At 47.6% G+C, this 24,978-nt stretch overlaps 11 protein-coding genes across 11 annotated transcripts; 6 read left to right on the forward strand and 5 right to left on the reverse strand.

The window, feature by feature from the left end:
- Window positions 1-2,092: 2,092 nt before the first annotated feature.
- On the reverse strand, window positions 2,093-4,333 carry BT62DRAFT_339178 (uncharacterized protein). Its single transcript, XM_043180557.1, has 7 exons — window positions 3,744-4,333; window positions 3,608-3,684; window positions 3,237-3,553; window positions 3,154-3,184; window positions 2,755-3,102; window positions 2,623-2,703; window positions 2,093-2,571 (listed from the first exon to the last, which is right to left on the reverse strand). Exons 1-7 carry the CDS (start codon window positions 4,309-4,311, stop codon window positions 2,425-2,427), a joined length of 1,569 nt encoding a protein of 522 aa, XP_043036789.1. The 5' UTR covers window positions 4,312-4,333; the 3' UTR covers window positions 2,093-2,424.
- A 2,039-nt stretch (window positions 4,334-6,372) lies between these two features.
- BT62DRAFT_1078660 (uncharacterized protein) lies at window positions 6,373-8,794 on the reverse strand. Its single transcript, XM_043179411.1, has 8 exons — window positions 7,926-8,794; window positions 7,788-7,867; window positions 7,298-7,735; window positions 7,036-7,245; window positions 6,859-6,969; window positions 6,721-6,807; window positions 6,630-6,666; window positions 6,373-6,575 (listed from the first exon to the last, which is right to left on the reverse strand). Exons 1-8 carry the CDS (start codon window positions 8,434-8,436, stop codon window positions 6,460-6,462), a joined length of 1,590 nt encoding a protein of 529 aa, XP_043036790.1. The 5' UTR covers window positions 8,437-8,794; the 3' UTR covers window positions 6,373-6,459.
- Window positions 8,497-10,089, reverse strand: BT62DRAFT_1009500 (uncharacterized protein; the record flags this gene model as incomplete). Its single annotated transcript, XM_043177557.1, has 6 exons — window positions 8,497-8,744; window positions 8,857-9,137; window positions 9,257-9,417; window positions 9,464-9,651; window positions 9,740-9,899; window positions 9,973-10,089. The coding sequence occupies 6 exons, from the start codon at window positions 10,087-10,089 to the stop codon at window positions 8,497-8,499; spliced, it is 1,155 nt and encodes a 384-aa protein (XP_043036791.1).
- A 354-nt stretch (window positions 10,090-10,443) lies between these two features.
- Window positions 10,444-11,782, forward strand: BT62DRAFT_1034733 (uncharacterized protein; the record flags this gene model as incomplete). Its single annotated transcript, XM_043178376.1, has 6 exons — window positions 10,444-10,502; window positions 10,685-11,000; window positions 11,051-11,180; window positions 11,235-11,251; window positions 11,310-11,325; window positions 11,378-11,782. 6 exons carry the CDS (start codon window positions 10,444-10,446, stop codon window positions 11,515-11,517), a joined length of 678 nt encoding a protein of 225 aa, XP_043036792.1. The 3' UTR covers window positions 11,518-11,782.
- A 391-nt stretch (window positions 11,783-12,173) lies between these two features.
- BT62DRAFT_339262 (uncharacterized protein) lies at window positions 12,174-14,564 on the forward strand. The gene is made up of 8 exons (XM_043180558.1): window positions 12,174-12,341; window positions 12,407-12,979; window positions 13,041-13,120; window positions 13,179-13,679; window positions 13,740-13,946; window positions 14,004-14,132; window positions 14,189-14,278; window positions 14,351-14,564. Exons 2-8 carry the CDS (start codon window positions 12,478-12,480, stop codon window positions 14,507-14,509), a joined length of 1,668 nt encoding a protein of 555 aa, XP_043036793.1. The 5' UTR covers window positions 12,174-12,341; window positions 12,407-12,477; the 3' UTR covers window positions 14,510-14,564.
- A 263-nt stretch (window positions 14,565-14,827) lies between these two features.
- On the reverse strand, window positions 14,828-16,194 carry BT62DRAFT_1078663 (cyanamide hydratase; the record flags this gene model as incomplete). The annotated part of the gene is made up of 6 exons (XM_043179412.1): window positions 14,828-15,371; window positions 15,430-15,438; window positions 15,499-15,552; window positions 15,613-15,853; window positions 15,910-15,961; window positions 16,018-16,194. The coding sequence occupies 6 exons, from the start codon at window positions 16,192-16,194 to the stop codon at window positions 15,152-15,154; spliced, it is 753 nt and encodes a 250-aa protein (XP_043036794.1). The 3' UTR covers window positions 14,828-15,151.
- Window positions 16,195-16,398: 204 nt separating this feature from the next.
- Window positions 16,399-17,756, forward strand: BT62DRAFT_953748 (uncharacterized protein). Its single transcript, XM_043188277.1, has 2 exons — window positions 16,399-16,528; window positions 16,580-17,756. Exons 1-2 carry the CDS (start codon window positions 16,466-16,468, stop codon window positions 17,501-17,503), a joined length of 987 nt encoding a protein of 328 aa, XP_043036795.1. The 5' UTR covers window positions 16,399-16,465; the 3' UTR covers window positions 17,504-17,756.
- Window positions 17,757-19,186: 1,430 nt separating this feature from the next.
- On the forward strand, window positions 19,187-20,638 carry BT62DRAFT_1009504 (uncharacterized protein; the record flags this gene model as incomplete). The annotated part of the gene is made up of 5 exons (XM_043177558.1): window positions 19,187-19,253; window positions 19,303-19,325; window positions 19,703-19,884; window positions 20,060-20,264; window positions 20,435-20,638. The coding sequence occupies 5 exons, from the start codon at window positions 19,187-19,189 to the stop codon at window positions 20,636-20,638; spliced, it is 681 nt and encodes a 226-aa protein (XP_043036796.1).
- On the forward strand, window positions 20,276-21,020 carry BT62DRAFT_339540 (uncharacterized protein). Its single transcript, XM_043180559.1, has 2 exons — window positions 20,276-20,838; window positions 20,885-21,020. The coding sequence occupies exons 1-2, from the start codon at window positions 20,665-20,667 to the stop codon at window positions 21,014-21,016; spliced, it is 306 nt and encodes a 101-aa protein (XP_043036797.1). The 5' UTR covers window positions 20,276-20,664; the 3' UTR covers window positions 21,017-21,020.
- Window positions 21,021-21,883: 863 nt separating this feature from the next.
- BT62DRAFT_935236 (uncharacterized protein) lies at window positions 21,884-22,722 on the reverse strand. The gene is made up of 3 exons (XM_043186893.1): window positions 22,615-22,722; window positions 22,389-22,549; window positions 21,884-22,337 (listed from the first exon to the last, which is right to left on the reverse strand). The coding sequence occupies exons 1-3, from the start codon at window positions 22,638-22,640 to the stop codon at window positions 22,003-22,005; spliced, it is 522 nt and encodes a 173-aa protein (XP_043036798.1). The 5' UTR covers window positions 22,641-22,722; the 3' UTR covers window positions 21,884-22,002.
- Window positions 22,723-23,310: 588 nt separating this feature from the next.
- On the forward strand, window positions 23,311-24,194 carry BT62DRAFT_876761 (uncharacterized protein; the record flags this gene model as incomplete). Its single annotated transcript, XM_043182549.1, has 3 exons — window positions 23,311-23,877; window positions 23,928-24,044; window positions 24,102-24,194. Coding segments are annotated over 3 exons (777 nt in total), but the record flags the coding sequence as incomplete, so codon positions are not given.
- Window positions 24,195-24,978: the final 784 nt, after the last annotated feature.

Genomic DNA, 24,978 nt, shown 5'->3' on the forward strand with positions numbered 1-24,978 from the left:
CCTCTTCTGCGGGTGACCTTAGTGATAATCGGTTCAGAAGAGGTACACGAGGGCTACTACGAAAGAGGGCGTGATGTTACGCGGTCACATCACCTTGATCGTCATCAGCCCAAGCGACCGACGTATGTCCATCTCACGTCCAGGAGATAATAAATCTATCAGTATTCCTGAGTATACAGCCTCTCATTCTGTGTACAGCGCCGAATAAATATGTACAGCCCATTTAATTTCCATGAGGATCCATGTTGACCCGTCCATCAATTTTTCATTGCCTTTCCAGGTCGTGGTGTACTTTTTTTCTCCCTACTTCTGTGATTTCCGACCTAGCATCATGCCTTATAACTTGTTTTTAGATGCCTCAATGATGTATCTCAGTTTTCAACGCTGTATACCTATCCTATTTTCTCCTTTTCTGTCGTTTTGGCGTCAAGGCAAGCGAAACGGAGCGCATTACAACTGTGAATTCGATAATTTCAGTTCATGTTATAAAATATATGGTAGGTCGTGATGATGTACTCATCTCTGCGTATCCTCGTACTCTGTTGCACTTATGTGCACTTCGACAATTTATCTGTGTCCAAAGTGCGGGACGCGGTGGTCCAATGCATCTTATTGCCCCGCAAATTGTGTCGCTAACGGAATCAAACCAAAGGAAATTGATCACGGTCAGACAGGAACATGTGCTTCTTGCGTCAAAAAATGATTTTCTGGTACTCGGTGAGAAGTCTCTTGCTGCCGATACCAACCAGCGTCTTAACATTCTTTCTTCAGAACAATTTTGTCTTTCTCCCGTTTCAAGATCTCATGCCCGACTTCTTACATCTCTGAAAATCTGTATCTATGCTCTTTCCCCGCCTCTCTCTTCAAGTTCTTGTCCTTGCTCCTGGATCTCTTTGCTTTCACTGCTTCCCTTGCGCGTCACTTCACAGCTAATGACTGCCAGAGCTCCTGGAAAGGGCCAACAACGACTTGGAAATGGCAAGCGAATTTTTTCTCTTCGCGTACCCACCCAGATTTATGAACTAAACGACAGACTCTCCATACTGAACGCCACCCTCGGCATTCCGAGCTATCTTTATCACCCAACCACAATAATTTCGTCTTGGATCTAATCCACAGCTCATAATCTACTACATCTCATCCACTTAATGGTATATTAAATGACCTGTCTTTTTTCCTGGCTACTAGAGTAGACTCTATCTTTGCTGCTAGAACTTGCTGCGTAGAAAGTGTAGAGCCCAAAAAGGACTTGCTGCTGCTTAGAGCTTGATTTAACATGCTTCTATGACATCTTTCAACTCTCGCGGGGGACGTCGAACGGAATTGCTATCGAGGATCTGGTTCAAGTCTTGTGGTGACCATCCTATTCAATTTAGGTTCAAGATCCTGTATTTGCATGCTGTTACCGCGGGAAACCTGAAATTAATGATAGTCCTGATTCATTTCTGCGCTCTCCTCAAAGATTGTATTGTCTATCCTAGATTCTCAGGTGCTGTAGGGGTTCATTTCGTACTAGTGGACTATCTGTACCACAGCTATTTTTAGATCGAACCCGATCACTCGATCATCAAGATGAGAAAATTTTCATTTCTCGGAAATTTAATTCGCAAGTTCAAGCTTCAGTGGTTACGGTACAAAGGCATTTTAATTATCAAAAAGCTGTTTCTGGGTCAGGGTCACTTTATGTGTTAGCAACGCAATCTGAAACTACTTTGAACTGGCGTGGTGCTCTCCGGATTCAAAAGGCGACTCGAGCCATTGGACAATAGAGTAAAAGATTCGGTACAACGAAAACAAGAGAAGGAAATATCAGAACTATGGTTATATTTTTGAAAACTCACATTGAGATCTCGATGGCCAACATGCGTTTCCTATCACATTCATACCTGGCGCTGTATTCGAATCATCAGGTTTTCACGAACACTTCACCATGATAACCGACGGGATTTTAATTTCTTACCATCTGGTGACAACGGTGATTTTGGACTGCAACAATGCAGAGTGACAAATGATAGGCACTCTATTCTGGCCTATTAACAGTCGGAGATTGCTCGGCCTTCCTTGCTAGCTGTTCTACCGAACCTACCGAAGTCTGTGCATCAAAATTTAGTGTAACCATTGATTAAAGATAGACGCGACTCCTCGGCTTAGTTTTTACCAAGTTAAGAGGGCGAGCGCCCTGCTGTTCACACCAGTGCTGATCTTCCCACGTTGAAACGCTACATACGGCCGACACGCTTCGTCCAGAGAGATCACGCTGTTAAGGATCAAGCGTCCGCCGTATGTTTGTCGCGACGAGAAAAATGAGGCTGATCTGGAATGTTTCCACCACTTGAAGCCGTACAGCCCACTGACCAGTAGGGACAAAATACGACTGTAATATTAGGGTGTTAGATATCACACACCGCCCGCATGTGAAGTGGTTCATCGACGCCGTGACATCGTGAAGCAACCCTCATAGCCGGGCACAGCGACGGGACTTAAAGTGTCCCGCCACCTTCCCGCCAAATTACCGTCAACATTCCCTATAAGATACCCTCGATAGAGCCACTTTCCTCGATCGCCATCAACCTAGATACGATATAGGTAAATGCTGGCGAATTTCAATAAGACTCGACATACATAGTCCTTGGAGAGACTGATGAATCCGTCACATGGACGAACCCTGCCAACAAGACTAAACTGTCCCCACGCCGAATGTCCCTGCAGAACGAAATCAATAAAGAGGGGAATTGGGGTGTCCGATGACTGTACCTCGCCTGTTATGATGATGTCACAGACATGCCTCTGTTGGTCAGGCTGAAGGAGACGTGCTCGCTTGTAGTAAAGAGGTTCCCCACCAGGTTCCTCAATCTCGAGCCCATTGCAGTCCTCTTTGATGCGAGTTGCGGTAGGGAAATACGATCTCAAGGGGTCACCTGGAGATAAGGGGTCGAAGTCATCGATGCTTTTCGGCACTAAACAACCGGCAACGAGCTCCTTAGCTAGGAGGTGGTGCTCGCGAAGCTTCCATGTTTGACGGTGCTTGACTACAAGACTTTTTTGCAGAACTGGCGGTGGCGCTCCAGCCAAAAGAGACGCATATGCAGTAAATTCGGTGTACTGTGCCTCCCGTCAGCTGGTAGACAGATATAAAGGGCGGGAAGGACATACGGTAAAGATCCCTTCCCAAACGCCTTCAATGCTAAAACATGTTTTAGCCTCGTGGGTTATATGACTTTAAGCAAATCTCATACCTTCCTGGCATAAACGACGTCATGAATATCTTGTCAAACGAGGGTTGGCCGAGATTAATGCATCGACCCCATTCACACTCCCACTCCATGCCATTCGTTGACCGTTGCAGCAAAACAGGTGGTGCACGTTCCATTGTTGAAGGAAACTCAGGTGAACCAAGCATCCGGTTCACAAGTGTGAGGAAACATAATATGGCCGGAGACGCGAGGGGCGGAGGGTTGAGATGAAATATTTCCGAGTAATGAATGATTTTGTTAGACTCCCGATGATGGGGTGGAGGAATGAAATCGAGCCATGACGGTGAGGTCAAATGATACTACATTTGTAGGATTATTGTTTCGCAAAATGGACGGCCGCCGTTATCACTCACCCGATGTGCACCCAAAGCAAACAACTTCAACACATTCAGAACGTTCCAAGACGCCTCTCCATCGCGTGTATACTCCTCTAAGACCCATGACTGGTTAATTAGCGCCGGCGGCAAAGATGACGGGAGGAATGCGCACCTGGTCGAAGAAGAAACCAAAACAACCACATGGCGACTGCAGAATGGTCTGTTTGAGAAGGCCATGTATTGGCTTTAATTGATCGTTTTGCTGAGGACCTCCCGTTATCACTGAACCAATATTCTTGCAGCCACAAATCAATATGCCCATATTCGCGGAGCTGCCGCTCGTTCCGTCCTTCGTTTTCAAGCATAGTAAGATACGCATAGAACAAAAGTTCCCGGAGACCCTGATCATCAGAATCTAGTGCAGGGGGGAATGTAGCATCCACTTGCGAACGAAGACGCTTTAGATAGACACATCGACGCTGAAGCTCTTCTGCCAAAATAGGAGGAGAGATTCTATCCATTCCAAGACGCCGCGTCGCTATCGAAAGGTCAAATTTGAAAGTGAAAATCTTGGAATATAGAGTATGATTCTTCGAGACAGATAAGCGAGATTCGAGATTGTGATTTGTCACCACCAGCGAGGCAAGGTCAGAAGGGGGACCTAGAAATGTGCTGGTACCGAGATGAAAAGCAATGTGCTCTAAGATTTCCTGTGGGATGCTCTCGAGGCAAAGCGTCATGGTGGAGAAGAGAGAACAATTGATCATAAGACCGGTGCCACGGTTGCAGGGAAATGCACACACCGGCATGTTATCTGTTGGCCGGAACCTAATAGTGTTCCCACGACTCGGCATTGTCGCCGAGTGGAGCCGGGAGTTTTGCCATGCGACTCGTTTTGATGGATTGAAGCTGGCCGAAACCATGCCCACATCCTTGAAAAATCTCAACGTCTCCGCAAAACTCAGCCGCTGGAAGCCGAACCGAGCCGAAGTTAAATATTTCATTGACCTTCTAAGCCGAATGATCCGAAATCAAGCCAAGTCGCTTGAACCAACACTAAGGTTCCTGCCAAAAGAGGAACAGGAGCGGGATCGCACGAGAGGTCGCTTTTTTCCTTGCTTCTATCATCGACGTACGAATGTCCTTTACATTATCGCCTTCATAGATATATATTGTATATAACATCCTTTGCGGCTGTAGGATATCTACCAATATCTCGATGATTGTTTTACCTGACCTCACGACTGCCGGTGACAGCGTGCTTCCCAAGTGTCTACAGGGAAGTAGAGGACGCGAATTTGCGGTAGCTGACGGCAGTGGTCAATTCTTCTTTCATAGGATTTATTCTCTTGATCCCCTTTGGCATCATAAGCGTGGAGCATTGACTCACTGGATCATGGATCAGCCGGTCTACGACTCCCACCATCATTTGTATTTTCGTTGATGAGGACTTGATCAGGCCTTACAGTCATTTTATCTCATCCCACCAGGTAACTGTCAGTATGCGCGCCAGATGCAATGCACTTCTGATGCCCAACGCTTATAAAACTTACATCAGCGTGAATTCCAGGGTTTCTAAACGACACTCTGCCCATCTCTTGATCCCACCACTCCGTCCAGCCTTGCTTCTGATACCTTCGACCGCTGGCGTGGCGATCCCCCGAGGAAATTTTCCAATAGGTGCGACCGCGGAATCCAAGCTGTTTGTATCGACCGAGATCTCTTGCCGCTACTGCCGCAATACAACAGCTCGCTGAAGCCTGGAAGAGTCGAGGAGAAAGGTGGACACATCGGCGGCAAGGGGATTCGCACCTTGCCGTCAGGTTCTCCGAGACGTCAGGAAATGTATTCGACGTGCTTCAGCCATTTCCACATGGCTCGACGTTGAATAATTAAAGGCAAGCTCTTCGTAATCCTGATCAGTCGACGTACTCACGATCTTAGAGTCACGGTGGAGTGTAGAGTCGTCGCAAGCACCTGGCTACTAACTGGTTACACACAGAAGCTTAGCTTGAAGGGGAAGAAGTGTACAGGGGCTCGCTTCAATTACCAAGGAAGCATCCCCATGGCATTACTAGCTAGAACGCGCGCAAGCAGGTCTTCTCATGGTCCAGGATGACGTTGAGCAGGGATGATAAATTAGCCCTTTTGTTACGACGTCAGAAAATTCCCAGCATCCGCAACTTTGTATCGTAGGGACCACCCTAGAATTTGTTTGTCCTTAAATTGTCCCTGTAGACATGACACTTGATAATCTCTTGTCCGTATACCAGCAGAGCTAAAAGACCTGGCCCCAAGATAGAGTTTGCGCGAGCCAAGGTTTAGGGTACATCGTTCATCATTCCGTTAGGGTTGTATCTGCTGAGAAAGGTCCAAATATAAAGTTCTTCAGGTCGAAAGAACGAGAACGGACGGACATCTCAGGCTGTCAAAATCCAGCTCCTTCCCGATCTGTCGTCCTGGCACGGGGAACTGCAGGATGGAAAATTCCGGGAAACCAATACACAGAGACCAGAAAAAAATGTTCGTTTAACAAATATATGGTATTACAGTTATTGTTTTCTGAGGCTCCTTTTCTCTGCAGACACGCCAGTTTACCCACCTTGAGCATGGTAAAAATGGGCAGGGACGGAAACCCACCTACGGGTTGCCTGGAGCACGTTGAGTGATCAATAGAAGGCGAGAGCTCGAGAGAAGCCGACATATCTTGATGGTGACCGGACTTATTGGTATTCAAATCTGTGTTCTGTGAGAAATACTGATGTACTATGGGTTGTATTGAATGTCCTGTATAGGATTATGGAGTACACTGTTTATCGGCCTAATTAGCGGAACAAACTTCTGACGCCAGATATCAGGAACGCATTATTATTTAAAACTCAGCGGCGTTAAAGTAGAGGACGTGAATGGGTTTTTGACAGACTGAATGGTGCCTCCCAGATAGAAGGCTCAAATCCCGTGGAAACGGGTTTCATTCGACCCACAAAATTGTGCGTAGAAGTCACTGAACCAAACCTATCAGAAGCCCGTATCAGAGCACGAGAACAGGAACGTTTACATTGGCCTCTCAGGATGGTGTCACCGAGATGGGAAACCTAAAAATGAGGTAAGATGCACATGCATAAACCGGTAAGCGGAAGGAACCGCACCCGCTTAAGGGTGATCAAGCCGTCAGCGAGGCGAATGCGCCCAATGAAATTGAAATCACCCCAGGCAGCAGCATGACGTGGTTCAGTCTATGAAAATGTTTGTTCCCCGCATTTTGATAAGAGAGTTATAGGACCTGCCTTGCCAGTGACGATAACGTCGACAATTTCGCTCTGGGGCGCGCATGTTGCATCGTACGTCTGGTAGAACGTCTTGAACGTTCCTGATGTGTCAAATGCCATGATACCGGTCTGCGAAAGAGATGAGAATGAGGCAGAACGTAGAAATACTCACCGACACGACGTCTGGATACTCACCATGGTTTCGATCCATTTAAATCCGCTCGGAAGCCAAGCGTTCATGTTCCCATTCTCAAGAGCGTCATTTGGGATGACTTGATCGATGTTGTAACAAACATGCTCCTGCAAGATAACATAGAAAGGACGTCGACTGACTTCCTCACGCTCCGAAGGGGAAGGTGGGCTACTCGAGGATTTCCATCGGTGATATTGCGATCGATCGGGGATCTACATGAAAGTTTCACCTCGAAGCCCGGACAGGATAGACATGAATTCATACCAAGCAAGAACCATGGTATCTCCCCGTTAGCATACCAGGTAGGTAAGGCGGCGCAATGTCGCGGAAAGGTACGCAAAATCGAAGAGAGTCCAGACCACAACAATGAGTGCGATGATCTGCAAAGTATTCCAAATCCTCCCGGGTCGGACCTGATATGCCGAGGTCATTGGCCTCAACACGCGTACGCGGCAACTGGTCGGGGATTACGAGCCTATCAAATTCTTGTCTGGCGAAGTACGCAAGGGTCGCTAGGAGTGCTATCGGAGGCAGTTGGATTTGTTGGAATTTATCTCCGAAATATCTCGCTTCTGAGAAGCGAAGACCAGGAGGACTCGGACCATAAGTTCCGCAGGGTTGACTGTGAGTGGAACGGGTCGATGACGGAGACAGCGACTTCTCTGGACGGTAAAGCTGTTCCGGAAGGGTTGAAATAGAGTACTGAAGAATAACAAATCATTTAAGGAGTTATTTAACAGTGTATGGAACGTACTCGATACGGTGCAAACACTAAGGGTCGAAGACGATCCATCAACGCTCGTCGCGTAGCGGCGTTTTCGGCGTCAATCATGACTATGAAGAGAGGAATATGAGTAATCAATGACACAGAATGTCGGCCGAAGTTACTCACATCGAGAAGTTGAGACCCACAATAACAGTACGGCCAAACAGTTTTCATCGTTTTCAAGCGGCCACCCATTATTTTCGCCGGAATCGTCGTAAAGACGGGAAAGAATAAATGAGATCAGAAATTCATATACACCAGCCTGCAATAGGAACTTGATGTTTTTTTGACCCACTGCGGAATGGCTGACCATGGTGAACACACACCAGAGCGCATCCAACACGTTGTCGCTATCAACTTGGCTCCGGTGGAGCATCTGAAGCGTAATATATCTGCGAAACATTTCGCGTTTGGCCTGCTGTCGAAAAGTGGCCACATCGACAATGTAGAGAGGTGGTGTATCAAAATGTATCACGAACAGCTGCGAGTATGTTTCTGGATCGTTGAGGATGGAGTAAGTGTAACGGCACGTGAGCAATAGAGGATGGAAAATAGAAGGGATTCCGAGAGGTGCACAAGCCAAGTAGATGATTTTTCGTATCAGTTCAGGGGAAACGTGAAGGAGAGAGGACGCCATGACCAGATTATACCAAAAGCGCGCTCATATTTGTAGTCTCCCAGGAAAAGAGCATTGCGGCTAACGGTCGTAAAAAGGATCATACAAAGGGTGCAGGTTCACATGCGTTTTACACAGGAAATCAAAGGCAGGGAAAGATCGTGATGCTTGCCGGTTCAGTAAGCTATTTTCCTCCATCGGCGTAAGGGATGGTAGGGCCACAGAATAGCTAATCAGTAGAACCTTCGGGACGGCGAGGATCACGAACTCAATTAGATCCCAATCTAGGATAATTGAAAAGTACAGGGCTGCAAGGGGATTCGGGGGAACTAACGGGACGTACAAAACAAAAGACTGAAATATCTCGTGATACTGGGTGAAAGCCTGAAAAATGCTATCGAGCGAATGCCGATACTGAGACGGAATTAAAATGCGACTCACTCGCACCCGAAACCAATAACTCTGGACCGGCCATCAAACTAGGTACGGGGCCCCATTGTTCTTTGAGAACAGGGGAAAGGAACAGACGTAGTGAAAAAGTCGCCTTCTTTTCGCTATTTCCCGGTTGCCAAATTGTCGTCGAGTAGTAACCGATTACATCCTCTGTAGATCTTTCTGAGGGACAACTCAAGTGATTGACAAATACATTCCCAGGGTCGATGCCAGTATAAAGAATAGTGTACGAGCGCGTAAGATTCATAAAGCTCTGAAGATGCTCCGGTCTAGGTAAGTTATATTAACATAATTCCCTCACAGGACGTTGACGTTTTAAAATTAGCGACATTCTGTCGACAAAGGATTTGGCCTTAAATCAACGGTCAAAATCGTTTGAAACGCTCACCTCCTTAGGGTCCTCGCAGTTTTTTCACCCCTCGTAGGGGTTGCGTTTACGCCAGAATTAGCGAGGGGAGACCCAAGTCTGGGCACAGTTTGTCGTTGCCGTGCACTCTCAGAGATGGTCCGAGGCGCTAGCAGGATCCATGACAACACAAAGGGATGCCCCTAAGCATCCAAATCTGAGCAGTACGAGAAGCCAATGCGATCGCACCTCGCTTTTGATGTTGCACCAACGCTGGTGGCCGTTTAAACGGCTGATACGTGATTTACGACGACCCTGCTGGAGCCTGTGTATAAATGTGAAACGCGGAGTAGTAGAATCACCAATGAACCCAAAAACGTCGAGATACCATTTTCGCGAGAAACATGCGTTCAACCTGAAAAAGTACGGCTTTGGAGCTCGGTACCACTCGTCAGTGCCGCACGTTGTGGATCATAAAACCCTTTGGAGATGTGTTGTTACGGGAAGCAGATAACTGATACATACAAGACTGGTATTTCTCCCGGTCGCCAGGTAGTGTTACAGCACGTACGCCTACGCGTGATATCTTGTTTAGGGACCATGAGAACAGGACATTGGACATTGGGAGAGGTGGAGCCTGGAATGTCGTATTCGCACGGTCTTCACGAAGGTAGTAGGCGCCCCGCTGTATTCGGAGGCGGGAATTACAGCGTTCATGAGCATGAGACAGCAGATTGGCAGTGGCACTATCCGGTAACTAGATCGGTGAGGAGCAAAGGCCATGAGACTCCTAGGAGCTGACGGAAATTAAAGAGGAGTGGCCGAGGGAGAAAAGTTAGATTCAAAAACACGCGATGCAGCAGCTTTGCCCCCATTTAGTGGCCTATAGATAAACGGGCCCTCTAGAAGTACTGATTACAACGGGAGGCGGGCCGGCAAAGAATCCAGTAAAAGGGTAAATCCAGAAATATGTCTAGTCTTCAGGCCGAATTACCGTAATCAAAGTATATTCGTATCCGACCGAACAGCACTTGTCGGAGCGGAATTGAGCAAGCTGAAGAGTTGAAAACGGAGTCGCGTAAACACTGCAGCGTGTTTGTTTTATGTGTGCATGCTTGGCAGTGCCATCTCCACGTGTATCGTCCCATCTTTTTTTTTCCGACCATCGATTACATTGACAGTGACATCCTCTACCACAACCGTCACTCAATCATTCTCCTGAAGCAACCATGTCCATCGATCTCGGCTCGCTTGAGGCGCACTTGGCGACCAGGTCCTATGTTGAAGGGTAAGGAGCTGATTCCATATCCATATTTTCATGATGAGCTATCGCCATGGTCCGTGTTTCCAAGAGCGACTAGACATCGCTACTCCAACCTGCAGATAACTCATTCCTGGATTTCTGAACTTCATTCAAGTCTATCGATATCCCAATCAGAGATTAGTGCTGAAACACCTTTGATTTGACAGATACACTCCTTCTCAGGCCGATGTTCATGTTTATAAGGCCATTTCCTCTTCGCCAGGCGATTCTTACCCTAACGTAACGAGGTGGTACACCCACATCAACTCTTATGCCGCGGAGCATGGTTCTCTCCCCGGATCCAGCACTGCGGGAGAAGCATTCTTCACGGCCGTAGCCGCCTCCGCGGCTGAGGATGACGATGAGGTTGATCTGTTCGGCGACGATGACGAGGAAGAAGATGCGGAGGCAGAGCGTGTCAAGGCAGAGCGTGTCGCCGCTTACCACGCCAAGAAGGCTAACAAGCCTAAGACGATCGCCAAGGTCAGCTCTCCTTTTACTATATTGATATCAATTTTATATACCGTATCCAGTCTGTCGTCACCATGGACGTCAAGCCTTGGGATGATGAGACGGACATGAAGGCTCTTGAAGAGGCCGTTCGTTCCATCGAGCAAGACGGCCTTGTTTGGGGCGCTAGTAAACTTGTTGCGATCGGTTACGGTATGTCGCTTCGCCTTCTCTGATATGTGCCTCAGCTTGACTAATTCATTGCAGGCATCAGGAAATTGCAGGTCCGCTCCTTCATATCTTATTATCTTTCTCGCGTCTCACATTCCTGTATTTGATGAGATCACTCTTGTCGTTGGTCGGTAAATTGTCTCCACTCCGATCGTATTTTACTAAATTGGCGTCCACAGAGGATGAAAAGGTCTCCACCGACGAACTCCAGGAAAAGGTTCAAGAATTCGACGACTACGTCCAGAGCACCGATATTGCCGCCATGCAGAGTATGTTTCTGTTTCCTGTCTTCGAACTTTTTCTGATATGGTTTGTATAAGAATTGTAAATCGGCCACCTACGTGAGAATAATCTGTGCCACAGAGCATTACCAAGTTGCGCTTTTAGTCATTTGCAGTGAGATAAGTAAAAGTCATTTGTACCACCGTGTCATTCCAAGCCTTGAGTGCCAGTATACGGAATGATCTGTTCATCGAGGTACCGAAAGCTGATCTCGGACTTTCTCTTGGCCTTTGGCCCAGATGCCGGAGGCGAGCTTCTGGCGACCGGAAATGAAATATCTCAAGAGATCCCGAGTTAATGCATTCAGCTGCTGGTTAGGATCTGATGTCCTGATGTCGTACCGCAGTTGTGGGCATTAAACAGCGCGTCCCCGTGATTGACCTTGTTGCTGTTGGTTAGTAATGACGTGATGGCTATGTCCAGTATCAACTGGATGCGATCTTCCTGAAACATCTATTTTCTCAACTTGGGAATTATCACGGTTACGCTACTGCTCCCAGACGCGTGGGTCCGTTGAATGACGCGGCTCAGTAGCACTTATCCCCGCAAAGCGTTAGAAATCACCCGTGGCGCATCCATCTTCGGCAACTCTATTATGCACGTATCCGTCGTGACGACACCGTATCGTACAAATTCTCTTGCCTTTACTTACAACGTGTCCGGCTGTGCTAAAAACCTTGTAGATACTTTCAATAAAGCCCTTTGTTTCCGGAGACCAATATGACTTGTCCTGGTGTTTGAGCGAGGGGGATTGATGCCGAACCTGCTACATAGGCTCTTCAGCACGCTAGGAACCCCGGATTACCTACTGCTTCCATGAACTTGGTGTTGCCTGCTCAACTGATCCTAATAATTCCAAATGTATGTCTATGGTGCGGTGATCAATATAGGATCTATATTTTTTGGGACTCATTGCTCGCTCGCAGTTCCCAATGTGACGCTGGCCTTGGAGTATAAATGAGGGCGCGTCCAGGTATGCAAATAAACGTAATTCAAGATGGTGCCCTCCCTTGAGACCCTTCCTCGCGACGTCCTGGAACATATCGCCCTCCTCACTATTTCCTCGACGTCATGTTCATCTCTGTCCAATATTCTGCACCTCCTTCTGAGCAGCCGGTCCATATATCACCAACTCTGCATTCGCTGCAACCCGCACCTCTACGCTAGAACTTTCTGCACCATATTCGACGTTCCATTCCACCGTTCATGCATCCCACCCGACTCTGCCTTGGCGGCGGAACTGAAGCAGCGATTCCGTTTAATACGGCGGATTCGACACAGAGACTACTCCACCAAGTCCTTGAGACAGGATTTATGGACTGCATATGGGATGGTTCTGGAAAGCGAAGGTCTGAATGTATCTCAGCTCAAAGCTGTTGGGTTTTCCAGGTTCCTTGACGAGCTTGTTCGCAAGACCATAATTGAAGGCGCTAGGAATAATGATGCCATCGAATGTATGTGTCTAGCCATCTGGCTACTTGCTTTGACGGTGACGAGATGTGGGTAGCGTTTCCTGTCCTGAACCTATCTATGAAAGGCTAGCTGACCCCCTTCTTGTAGGTGATATCAATAGCAGATCAGAAGCTTCTCGAGAAGAGCTCCTACTTCTCCTTCGACCCTTTGTACTATCTATGGTTAAGGTATTTTATAATTCACTCCGCGTTGGTTGATGTTCTCACACCAATACTTTTCGGGCAGATATCTCCAACATATGCTATCAGCGGCCCACGGACACATATCTTCTCACACGTGTCAACTCAAAAGGACCCCGACCTCGAAGAAGAAGAAGTAATCTACTATTCTCGCAAGCCGACGCCCAAACCTCCCCATCCAAACCTCTCCTCAGCGGTGATTATCCTGACATTCGCCCTCAAGCAAGTGGATGTCCCTCGATATGCACCACCTAATATTCCTGCGGATAGAGCCGCAGCATTAGCGATTCATTGGACGGGCCCTACGCAGGAGGATTACCACGCTGTAGCCAGCTACAGAACGCCACTTTTCTCAGACATCCGTCAGACTTCTATCGCTACAAAGGAGTCCAGGACTACAGCCACTCTGTGTTCGTTGGCGCACGACTATGGTTATGGAGCTTTACAAGAAGATTCCTGCTTGTGTCAGCTCAGTGCATCGACTGCCCATACTATATATCGATATATTCACCAAAATCTCACGGGTGTGTGGGAGGGAATGTACTTCGTGAGCATGGGCTTCTTGATTTCTTGTGGTGCTGTATTCACGATGTGATGCCTGCGGCAGATTTCGCCGCTTGGGACGAGCGCTTCTTCGTCACTGTCTGATGCCACGGATGCGGACTTCATTTGTCAATCGCCTATGCAATGCGCCCTGTCGGTGCATTTCTGTTACACCCCCAACGTTCCTGTGTCTTCTGAAGACATGGGTGCAGATCCGTTCCACTGGAACATCGATCCACTCCATCTTTTCCAGTCACCATCTTTCTTCAAGGTACGTGGAGCGCAGCAAACGACTGATTCTACTGTTACTGATGAAGAGTGTTTCCAGAATGGGCGGAAGGCTAACCGCGGTCGAAGAGAATATTGCTATGATACGGACTTGCCCAGCGGTCTAAGCTCTCCTTACGACGCATGGCGCGACCCTGGCCAGGCTTTGGACTGTATTATCACGGGAAAGGTTCGCACATATCTCGCGCTGTCTAGTTCTTCTTCAATTCATTCGATTGTGCATAGACCCTTGAGGACCACGATGAAGCTTGGGGCGCGTTCAAATTCTATGGACGCGTCTACAGGGATGGTACCATCGTCATGAAGAGGTTGCCGGTGGGTCGAGGTTCTCAACTTCTCATGAGCTAGACTGATCCCTGTCTTCCGTTCTCTCCCTTTTTTTTTTAGAAGAATGGCTGGGAGACTGGCCTGGGTACGTGGATATTCGAAGGTCATCTCGGGTATGGCGCCGCTTGGGTGGGGAAATGGCGATCAAGCATTGCGCCAGGCGATGCAGGATTGCAGGGCATATTCAGTATGCGAAAACGCGGCTCGGCGAAGACTTGACCTCCGCCCTTGACTCACAGCAATCGACAGACTGGACGAATCTTCTGGATCCATGGCCTCGAGCATCATCATCATCTATTGTTCTGACATATTTACAGTAGTAAACCACGTTAATGTCGGGTTATTGATAAATTTAGATGCCTCCGAATCAATGATATTCCACAAACTTCCTTGAGTTTGTGGACGTGTGATCTCCAATCAATACACGTAACATAACCGAGATTTTCCAGCCTGGGAGTACGCGCCAAGGGGATTAGTGCGAATGAGATTGTTCCCCGTCGTACATAACAGGTGGGATCTAATCAATCGGATTTACGACATGATATAGGAACGGTTACGAACGGCATTGATAAGCAAGAAAATTGGCTGAATAGCGAGCCAAGGACTATTACGGTTAAATGTCAAATTTCAAGCCCTGTATCCTACAAAATGTATACAGCTTCCATTTGTTTGAATAATGTGCCTGTTATACTACACCAAGAAGGGACAGTCCGTCGGGCAGTACCGCATTTCGTGCAGGATACAAGCGGAAATAAACTAGAAAGCGACAACACAATTCTTTGGGTTCGTTCATCACAAGAAGGCTTCGCAATCGACATTTCATTCGGAGTCATTGAGAAACAGAACGCCGCTCAATCCAATTCAGTCAAACGCCCTCATTACCTCATTCCCCCTAACATCTCTGGCGAAATTACTTGGGATGCCTTCCTTCCAATCGGGAACTTCAAAAGAAGATGTGTGGCACCATGGCTTGAGAGAGAGCTCCTTTTCAACCACGAGGGCAAAATGCTCTGACCAGCCTTTACGTGGAAAGGTCGCCGTTGTCGTTTTAATGAGTTGAGGATGAATGAGGTTTGCACGGCTAGAAGAATAGCATCATGGTAAGTGTGGGCCTGAGATAACAACGTGAACACACATACAGGCCCACGTTGTCTACGGGTTACAAGGGAATGTGTGAAGAAAAAGACGCTCGCGAAGAGATATCAAACTTGCCGAGAATAGTTGATAGTTGCAGAACTTGCCCGATCATAGTGATGTTGCCACTACCCAATGATAACGGGATTTGGATGAGGCCGCACAGGACATGGGATGACGAGACTTACCCTTTGACAAAAATGTCCTGGTGCCGGACGATGGCATCACAGACACTGTCTGCCTGGTCTTCGACGCCTCCAAGCTGTAAAATAAGATCACGGGCAACAATTGCGCCCTTGAATTCAAAAGACAGTTTCGTGGTGGAGAGAAACTGATCCGCAGTGCCGATATCATGAAGAAGACACGCAAGGTAATACGTTTCAAGATCATAAGACCATGCAGGGAAATGAGTACGGGTAAGGGCAACGCCTAGACGCAGTTTAAGAAGTTTTGTGGCGAATACTAAAAGTTCCGACGGCACGAACCGTAAATGTAGACTCGATTGCTGTGGTTAAAAGTCTGTTCGTCTAGATGTTCCTAGAGCGAAAATAATTAGGATAACCATGTGACAAGAAAGAAAGAAGGAAGCTCACGCTGACGAATATTTTTACTTTCTGAACTAATGGACTATCTGGAAGGGGGAAATCTTTCGCGACGAAGAGGTCTTGCTTAGGACTGTCACCGCTGGCGGAAGGATGGCCCCGAAAGAGGACGTCTGGATCCCTGGGAACAGGCTGAAACCCATAGAAAGCAATACTAGGGTCTACCATCGTGGTGGTGGTGGTGAGAAACAGAATGCGTGTTATTCTTTATGGAACCTACAAAACACCTACTAAAGCACACTGATAATGTATGACGCAAGGGGCTTACTTAACTTATCGAATTTCCCACGCCACAAACTATGTTGTTCCTTGTTTACATATATTCCGCCTGGAAGGATCTGCCGTCAGGGAACAGCAACGTCCATCGCCATCGCCGCCATCGTCGTCGTCGTTGTCGACGCCATCCGCTCCTTCAAATTCCCTCTCTCCCTCCGTCACTATGATATCCTCGCTCGCTGTCCTTTCAGTGCTGACGACGGCGGTCTTTGCCCAGTCTTCTTCTGTGAGTCCCTATATGTTTCAAGATTCAAGATTTTTTTCTGATTCATGTCAGTCGTCGGCAGCCTCTGCATCGTCGACAAGCAGCCCATTAATTCCGTCGGGCATCAGCTCCACTTGTACCACCTTTCTTCAATCCTTGAACAGTAATTCCGACTTGGCCGCATGCACGGAAGCTCTGGCCGCTGCGACATCCGCTTACGCCCCAGGAAACTCATCATCGTCTTCCTCATCCTCCGGAATGACCAGCGTACTTGACAACATTGAATCCAATTCATGCGATGATACCGTTATTATCCCAATCATTGCGAATTTTGGAACGCAGTGCCAGACCGAGCTCGTTTCCAGCCCTGACAAGGCAGTCATTCTGATGTATGATACCGTCTATATGATGAATCCTTGGCTCCAGGTGCTTGTCACCAAGGATGACAATGGCACATTTTGTGTCTTTGAGTCCAACAGCGCCGCCACGAACAGCACCTCCAGCTCTGCATCGGCAAGTGGCTACAGCAATGCTGCTGCCGTTGTGTCTACCACTGACTTCTACGAAATAAGCAATAACCTTGTCGAGAACCTGGATTCGGGTAGCACGCTATCTCGGCGGGCACAAACTGTCGTTACCACTCCCAATGCGACTACTTGGACCACGCACGGCATTCCATTCCTCTTCTTCACAAGCTCGCTATCTTCATCTACCCTCTGCACCACCTGTGCCCGTAACGTTTTGACAGTTTGGATTTCATGGGAATCAAAGGTGCCATATGCTGCTGCTGCAAACCAGAGTGCTCTTCTGAGTGGCCTGACCAGCCTGTACTCGGCCATTCAGACTAAATGCGGTCAATCATTCCTTAGCGGAGCTGTTACAGCTGCGGGCGGCCTTGGTACCAGCAACGCTCCTCGCATGGTGACCAGTGGAAAAGGGTTGGTCAGCTTCGTTGCCGGTCTAGCGAGTCTGGCGGTTGCATCTGTCTTTCTTTAAGGGGTGAGAGGAAGAGAACGAAGGGGAGATCGTTGCTGGCTTTCATCGGACTTTCTCCATTCTGTTACTTCCTTTCCGATATTATCCTACCATTACTCGACCATAAAGCTTTATACCCGCTGGAGCGTTAGGTATCATTTGATTTACTTTTGGGATATCATTGGTATTGGATCTTCTTTTCTTCACAGTTATGGGTGATGTGCTTTTTCAACTTCCATACTGTGATTCACTTGCATCCAATCCGTATATATATATAGCCTCCAGCCTAAGAATTTATTATTCTGTCTTCATTTGTTGTAAGTTGTAACGCTCTACTTCTTGGCGGCTGGCATATGTATATCCTGGCTACATCATTTTTACGAGACGGTACCGCTTATGATGTGGGTGAGGGTACAGCCACAGCGACGCCTCTTCTACAACCACACCAATTCCCCAGTAACAGGGTTCCATACTTTTTCCTGAAATTTGATTCATTGAGTATTCTATATATTTCTCGGTAAGACAAACTATTCTCCCATTTACATCTCTGACTACTATCAATATTCTCAAGGTAACCTACGGCCGCCCCCGCGGGACACCGAGTATCTCATCCTTCTTTCGGTGCGGTGCAGTGCCCTAAACACTCTCAAGAATATGTCATATCAGACGTAATATTTCTCGGAAACGATAGGTATGGAATGGGCCGAAAATTGCCGGTGCGCATTACTGAACGTAAAGCTTTAATCAGTCCGAATGGCTTTGAGAAATGGCCGACGCACATTAAAGTTCCTGATAAGAGTTTTGTGGCGTGGCGTGCTGGAATACTGACTACGGGGATGAAGGAATAATCCAAGCACTGGCGGTGCGTGGTCTTACTCCCCCCCCCCCCCCCAGTATTTCTTTCAAGAAACAACACCATATAATTCAAGTTCGACAATCATTCAACACAGTCGCAGGCTACTTACTTACCTCCGCACCATATCCGAGTCCTGCCATGACGACCTGGTTATGAACCAGGATCCTGGAAAATCTCAGCATCCTTATCGTTCCGTGTTAGTGACCTAGATTTAACAGCTTGGCTGGAGTATTTGCCCTTGGCGCCTGCATGTCACACGAGAGTGGTCGCCGCCTTAAGGACGCGGTTTGAACAGGCTATCGATAAGGTCAAGGAGTTAGACGCACATACAAGCATTCAGGCAGGAGGGGGCGGAGTATGAGTCAGCAAAGGACTCAACGGCCCGCAAAATTGGCGTACATGCTTAAGGAAGAACATTTGTATATTTCTATCGGTCCCTTTGTCATGCTGACAAGCTGCATTCAGATGCCATGTATAGGCGGAGCAGGAGACGAAAGAGCCGCAGCACCAAGAAGCTAGCGCAGCTGACAAGAACTTACCTATTCTGAGGGTTTATTGACAGCTGTGAAGTACTTGCGCTGACCTTGCGGAATGATGAACTGGAGGACAAACGCAAGATGTTTTTTGCTGTGCTCTACAAAATGAGCGTTCGCCTTTCTATTTCCAGGACACGTCGCAGGTACGTACTAGGCCGTTGATCAGACCAAGACTATGGTAAATGATGTTAATATCCGCAGAGTTTCCTCAGCATGCCCCTGTCTGATTTCGCAAGAGCAAAGAGCCATTTAGTACAGTCGGACGGGGAAGAAAAGCCGATAATAAATTGCACGTAGTCACCGTTCCGCGGAATGTCACTGAAGATGAACCGAAACCGATACCACAAGGTCGGAAAGGCCTCTGAATTGATCAAACAGGGTATGATTTAAATTGACCAAGCTGTACCCATGTTGATCAATCGCTCTAGACGTCAGTGGACCTCTTGAGAAGGTAGGATAGGACGGAAAGTAGCCACATCCAGGATGGCCGCAACCTAGATCCGAGTCGTTCCAAATTTTTGCTTGAACAATCTCTTATTGTGAGGCTCCATAGAATGAGTAGTCCCGAAAACCTAAAATCGGGGGTGAAAAACTCGATGTCACAGGGATGAAGCGTATCTACTCAAGTCCAGGCCATCGAAGTCTTTGCTATTCTTGTCGTGTTAAGAACATAAACTAAGTATTTCACGTTTGGTGAGAATCAAATTAGTGCACTCCATATGGAAATATATCATTTAGACCCTATCGCGCAGGGATGAAGGCTGATCGTACGCGGGGCCTTCATATCGACATTAAAACCTACTTAATTTCTTACAAGCACCGTGAAAGAACCCGCAGAACGAGTGGAGCGGGTGGTGTACACTGTACCGAAAGGTGAACTCCGGCCGGCTTCTCATCATCATGCATCGTTCCCCGAATCCCGTCCGACACGTATCCTCAGATGAAAGAAGAACCTCAGTTAGCACCCCAATCGGCAAAAACGAACCTGAAAGAGACTTCCAGAATCATGTGTGCGCAATTTTTGAAACGATCGAGCAGTCCCCTGAAAATTGACAGCGCGCCTAGATATAATACCACCGAGGAAGAACACATCAGATCAATAGAGAACCCTGTTGGCTAAGACACGAGATAGTGGGGCGTCCAATGGCGGTGATAAGACTTATACTTATCCATCTCCTGCCTTAGATTGGTCCATGTGCTTCCCAAACACGCCTACACGAGGTGGCGGGAATTTTATGGATACCGGGTTAACCTTTCACGGTCTAGTGGCGCCGTCGTAGCCAATGTAGCACCGCCACTACTCAGCCCGATCAAAAGTCCACTGCCGCCGGTAGCGAAGGCGCAAATCCTTTTTGGCTTTCAATCGTGCGGCATTTCGTTGAACCGAGGGGTGCCTTTCACTGGTTCCTGTGGTTACGATTCTATCACTTTGACTGACCACACGCAACAACTCTGTTCTTGAATTGTGGTTTCATACTACATTCCAAACTTGTTTCCCAGCTTCGTTGCTAAGTCCATTGATTTGAAAAGGAAGATGGATCCGCTAACGATCTTTTTTAGTGTCAGTATTACGTTGACTCTCGAAAAGCGCTGCGCCACGTCGAGCTTCTAAAGTCTACCGTGCAACTGGACTTCGTGCCACCCGCGCTAGACCAGCAGACGCGACACACTTTGGATCTGGAAACGCAAGTGAAGCAGCTGACTCGGGGCCTCATAGAGGTGCAGCGGAAAACCAAAGCTGGGCGCCGTGAGTTTGAGGATTAAAAGACTCAAAGGCCCGGGGAAGGAAAATGTGGTCAAAGGTAACGGGGGAAAGGGATGAATCTCAGGCGAGGATTGACAAAGAGGAGAGGTACCTTATTCAAAGCTACGGCTTTATATCGCCGTGCTCATCAAATATGAGGAGTACATCGAAGCAAAATGTGGAGATGCTTGAGCTAATAATTGCTGAAGCCACAGCAGTGGTGCGTTGGATAATGTTCATTGTTGATGTCTGACAATGCTCCATAGAAAGAGGAACGGTCAGAGAATTTGGATAAATATACTTCACTGCATACAGAGTTGCAGGTTATGTATAGCTCGTTATCTGATGGACGTACGGACGGTGAGAGTATAAATGTTCATTGCATCCGAAAAGCTTGAGTAGCGAATGTATAATCTCCTCATAACGATGAGCTGGAGCAACAGGTTGCTATTGCTGGTGCAAGTGAATTCAAATACTCAGGTAGCCATGTTACTACGTCAAGCAGGGAGCAAGATGCAGTCGAGACAGAAGTCATGAAAGAGGCGGTGGAACTTTCTTGTATTCATATGGCCCGCTTCAATGCCCTTTCCTTATCCTCTGATTAGATATCAGTTCAAACAGTGAGTAAGTTGGCACTGCAGAGGGAAAATCTGCTGCACTCATGCTAGCTCAGTTGAAGTGATGGAACAATTAGCCCTCAGATAGGCAGAATTTTGTTCATCCCAAGCAAAGTATTAATCGAATATGCCCGGAATGTGTTGTCTCTAATCTCAAATTCGAGACACCCACGGCGTACGTTGGTCGCGTCCACTACAGGTGGGCTATTTACAAACCGACTTTGCAGGTCATTGTGGGACGGTGATGTATTCTTCGACAACGCAATGTCTACCTATAGCCATCGTACGTATTACTGCAGTTGCTTTCGGCGAAATATATCTCTTGAGGCGTAATATGCAGGCAGACGAAGGTCGCGGCTGAAGCACTGGATAAGGCCTACGAGCGCCTGTAAACAGAGCTCAGCGCGGCAATATTTCGAGCAGAGAGGCGGGCTGAATCAGAATCTGCTGTGATTTTCTGAGAGCCGTGGTCTTGACGCACTTAGGCAGGGAACTTTTGTAAAGACACCGGGGAAAATAGATCTTCGCTAACGTCGAGTACCGTCATCCTCGGGATCCGAGGCTGAATGTACACTAATGACAGATAATCTGTTTGCCGTTGCGCTAATATTGCGTGATCGCACTAGTACTGCCCGCCTTTCCAAGTCATCACAAATAAAATATTTTGTATTTTATGAGGGTCATGCTGGAAGCTGGGGAAAAAGAAAGATTTTAGACGTGAATGGTACAGTTAAACAAATAACGGCAATAAGTCTTTATCCACAGTCTCATATTTGGAGAATAAGAACAAGCAGTCCTATCTCCACCGCAGCAACAACACCAGATACCGCGAGTACTATCCATCCTGCCGTAATAAACGGCCGTCCAAAGACGCGAGTGTTCTCCTGCCCGACGGTCTGTATAGGGACTTTCGACATGACATTGGAATTCTCAGCATCGATGCGGGTGCACACGCTTTCCCCATCCACCTCCGGTTCCGGTTCCGACGATTCTGATTGAGGTTCTGTTTCCTGAGGGTCTGCAAAGTCATGCTGTGAATGACGGGCCCGCAGGAATGCGATGATAAACAGAAGACATCCTAGGATGGCGAAAAGAAGTCCGACTTTTTTGTCTCAGAATTCGGATGACTGGTTGAGACGGGGGAAAGACGTACTTTTGTAGAATCGGTGGTCGAAAAGGCGAAGAATGGTCAGGGCATAACCAAGGTTACCCATCGCAGATCGGGTGTAGGCCCCGTGAAATGTTCTTTGGCGCGCTCTGAGCTCAACGAGTTCACTCATATCGGTCGTGCTAAAGGATCCGGCTCTATGTCCCCTGCAAAAATTCGAACGTCACGATCTGTCGCAGAATTCCAGCATTAACACGTCATGATGCCCTACCTATATCGGCGGTGGGTGTCGCTCATGTTGGGGAAAAAGCAAAGAAAAAGATACGGCAAGTGGAAAGAGGTGAGATACGGATTCGGACCGTGGTAGTGTGGTACAGAGGGGCCTGATTTATTTCCAATTCTAATTCCGAAAACAGCAATGACCGCTTCGATCACATGATTTTCCTTTTTTTCTTTCCGAACGCAAAGTCAGCGACATCAGGACCTGAATCCGGCTCGTTACGGTGCTGTAGGACAATATTCCGGTGGGGGAATCCTTTCCAGTGCGATAGGAAGGCAATAATTGGATTAGAGCTTTAATATGCAGTGGTCTGTAATTGGCAGAAGCCAATGTCTCAAATTTTCTGTACGGAGGTACGCATGTTTTCGCCTCTTTTAAAGGACAAAATTAATACTCTTATGTTGTGATAGAGTAAATGGAATGATGTGTAATAGCGCTCTCAAGCGGCTGTCTTCGGTAGGTCACTACCTGTCTGATCTGTTTCGACTGAACAAGATTTGACAGACGAACAGCGTAAGCAGTAACAGATACGCGCTTCAAGCCTTCCTTGCTTCTCGAAACTTCTCCAGTACAACATTTCGGGCGTCTCCAGAATCCAAAATAGTAGACAGCCTTGCTGGCTCAGCTACAGCGACATTACCCGACGCACCAGCCTCCCCCGTACCCTCTTATGTTGTTGTAGAATCCTCGTCTATACCAACCGATGCTATCTCAGAAACTCTTAACGGCATCCCACCTCTCCAGTACGGTGACCTTGCCTCACTAGGCCTCGTCTCCTGGACACCTCCCTCATTCTTCCGTTTGATGTTTGAGGGGATCAACGTTACGACCGGACTGCCCTGGTTCTGGACTATCATAATAGGTTCCATCATCGCCAGAGGGGTCGTCGTTCCCTTCGCCATCAGCGCCCTCCGCCATAATCAGCGTCTAGGGCTTGTCTCCCCCCAATTGACAAAACTGCAAGAGCAGATGACTTTGGCGAAACAGAGGAAGGATACTGTGATGCAGCAGAAATCTGTACTGCAGATTGGCGCACTGATGTCGTCCGCCCAGGTTAAACCGATGATGCTCATCCTGGGCCAGGCAGTCACGTTCGCAGTATCGGTTTCCGCTTTCATGGCTGTGCAGAAGATGGGGGCCCTTCCTGTCCCTCAGCTCACCGAGAGCGGTTTCTCCCTCCTTCCTGATCTAACGGCGTCGATGCCCGTACCGATGAACATTCTAATCGGGTCTTCGATATTTTTGCAAATTCGAGTAGGCCTCAGCTTAGCGGTTAAAACGTTAAATCATGATTATATTTGCAGAACCAAATCTCGGAATCGACAACTTCAACGCCTGAGTATGTGGCCAGGATGAACGTCCTGAGTGTTTTCTTACCGGTGATGTCCACCTTGGCTATCTGGGGAACGGGAATGTCGTCTGTGAGTCCTCCGTATTTCAATTATTTCTTGAGCGCGCTCTGATTCGAGTTTATTCAGGCAGTTGGCCTATACCTGCTGGTAATGTCGACGATGTTGTCGCTTCAGTCCGTTATACTTCGGCATCCTGCTGTCAGGCAGCGGCTGGGCATACAGGCATTCAGAGATGTGACCTTCCCTAGCTTTGCACGTTTGCGGTCAGACTTCCGATCTGTCGCTAGCGAGTTGAAAGGGTGGTACCTGAGCAAAATTACGCCACAGCCGTCAAAGCGTTCTCAGCGACTAAATGTAAAGCACAGGCGATAGCATAGATTTATACCAATGTGGAACGCACTACAGTCGACTCTCTCATAACCTATAGCGGTCGGTGGACTCTTGGAGCTATGGGTTACAAGGGAGTATGGGGTTGGAGGGAGGTCATTGTAGGTCAACTTTGAGGCCCTCATAGGGGCTTATATTTTGTTAATAGGCCTATAATATAACATACATGCTATTTAGAAGTGAAGTAGCTTGTAATATGGCTGTCCTGAAGTGAATTAGTCTCTTCAAGCTTTGCTTTTCATCTGAACAAAGCCAAGATGTTTTCTAGGTTCTGAGTGAACAGATCATCCATGATCTTGATGCATTTTGAAGAGTTCTGACAGCCTGAAGAGCCTCATGGCACTTAGGACAAGGTTCCAACACGGAATCATCATCAGCATCAACATCACCTCTGAGTCCATTCTCATCAATGCCTTCTTCTGCACTCTGCAATGCCATCACTGCATTTTAATTTGACTCTCAAGTCAGTCATATGCATGCCTCTGGCTCATATCAAAATTCTTGAATGCAGCTCCAAAATCCTGTTACGATTTTTCCATTTCTTTTCCTTTTTACCCCTATTTATGCTTAGTCATAGCACGAGACCATGGGAAGGGCTTAGTAAGCACAACTATGC

The sequence above is a fragment of the Guyanagaster necrorhizus genome (genome assembly GCF_019112545.1).
Source record: "Guyanagaster necrorhizus MCA 3950 unplaced genomic scaffold BT62scaffold_24, whole genome shotgun sequence".
Classification (NCBI taxonomy): Eukaryota; Fungi; Basidiomycota; class Agaricomycetes; order Agaricales; family Physalacriaceae; genus Guyanagaster; species Guyanagaster necrorhizus.

Coding starts and splice junctions, on each gene's coding strand:
- BT62DRAFT_339262 (XM_043180558.1), top strand. CDS start 12,478: ATGGTGCCCTCCCTTGAGACCCTTCCTCGCGACGTCCTGGAACATATC. Junction 12,980..13,040: donor TGCTTTGACGGTGACGAGAT/GTGGGTAGCGTT, acceptor CCCTTCTTGTAG/GTGATATCAATAGCAGATCA. Junction 14,279..14,350: donor TCGTCATGAAGAGGTTGCCG/GTGGGTCGAGGT, acceptor TTTTTTTTTTAG/AAGAATGGCTGGGAGACTGG.
- BT62DRAFT_1078660 (XM_043179411.1), bottom strand. CDS start 8,436: ATGGCGTCCTCTCTCCTTCACGTTTCCCCTGAACTGATACGAAAAATC. Junction 6,667..6,720: donor GCTTGATCACCCTTAAGCGG/GTGCGGTTCCTT, acceptor CCTCATTTTTAG/GTTTCCCATCTCGGTGACAC. Junction 6,576..6,629: donor CACCATCCTGAGAGGCCAAT/GTAAACGTTCCT, acceptor GGTTTGGTTCAG/TGACTTCTACGCACAATTTT.
- BT62DRAFT_339540 (XM_043180559.1), top strand. CDS start 20,665: ATGTGGTCAAAGGTAACGGGGGAAAGGGATGAATCTCAGGCGAGGATT. Junction 20,839..20,884: donor TTGCTGAAGCCACAGCAGTG/GTGCGTTGGATA, acceptor AATGCTCCATAG/AAAGAGGAACGGTCAGAGAA.
- BT62DRAFT_339178 (XM_043180557.1), bottom strand. CDS start 4,311: ATGACGCTTTGCCTCGAGAGCATCCCACAGGAAATCTTAGAGCACATT. Junction 3,185..3,236: donor ACGTCGTTTATGCCAGGAAG/GTATGAGATTTG, acceptor AACATGTTTTAG/CATTGAAGGCGTTTGGGAAG. Junction 2,704..2,754: donor ACATCATCATAACAGGCGAG/GTACAGTCATCG, acceptor TTCGTTCTGCAG/GGACATTCGGCGTGGGGACA.
- BT62DRAFT_935236 (XM_043186893.1), bottom strand. CDS start 22,640: ATGAGCGACACCCACCGCCGATATAG. Junction 22,550..22,614: donor GACACCCACCGCCGATATAG/GTAGGGCATCAT, acceptor GAATTTTTGCAG/GGGACATAGAGCCGGATCCT. Junction 22,338..22,388: donor CGACCACCGATTCTACAAAA/GTACGTCTTTCC, acceptor GAGACAAAAAAG/TCGGACTTCTTTTCGCCATC.
- BT62DRAFT_953748 (XM_043188277.1), top strand. CDS start 16,466: ATGATATCCTCGCTCGCTGTCCTTTCAGTGCTGACGACGGCGGTCTTT. Junction 16,529..16,579: donor TCTTTGCCCAGTCTTCTTCT/GTGAGTCCCTAT, acceptor GATTCATGTCAG/TCGTCGGCAGCCTCTGCATC.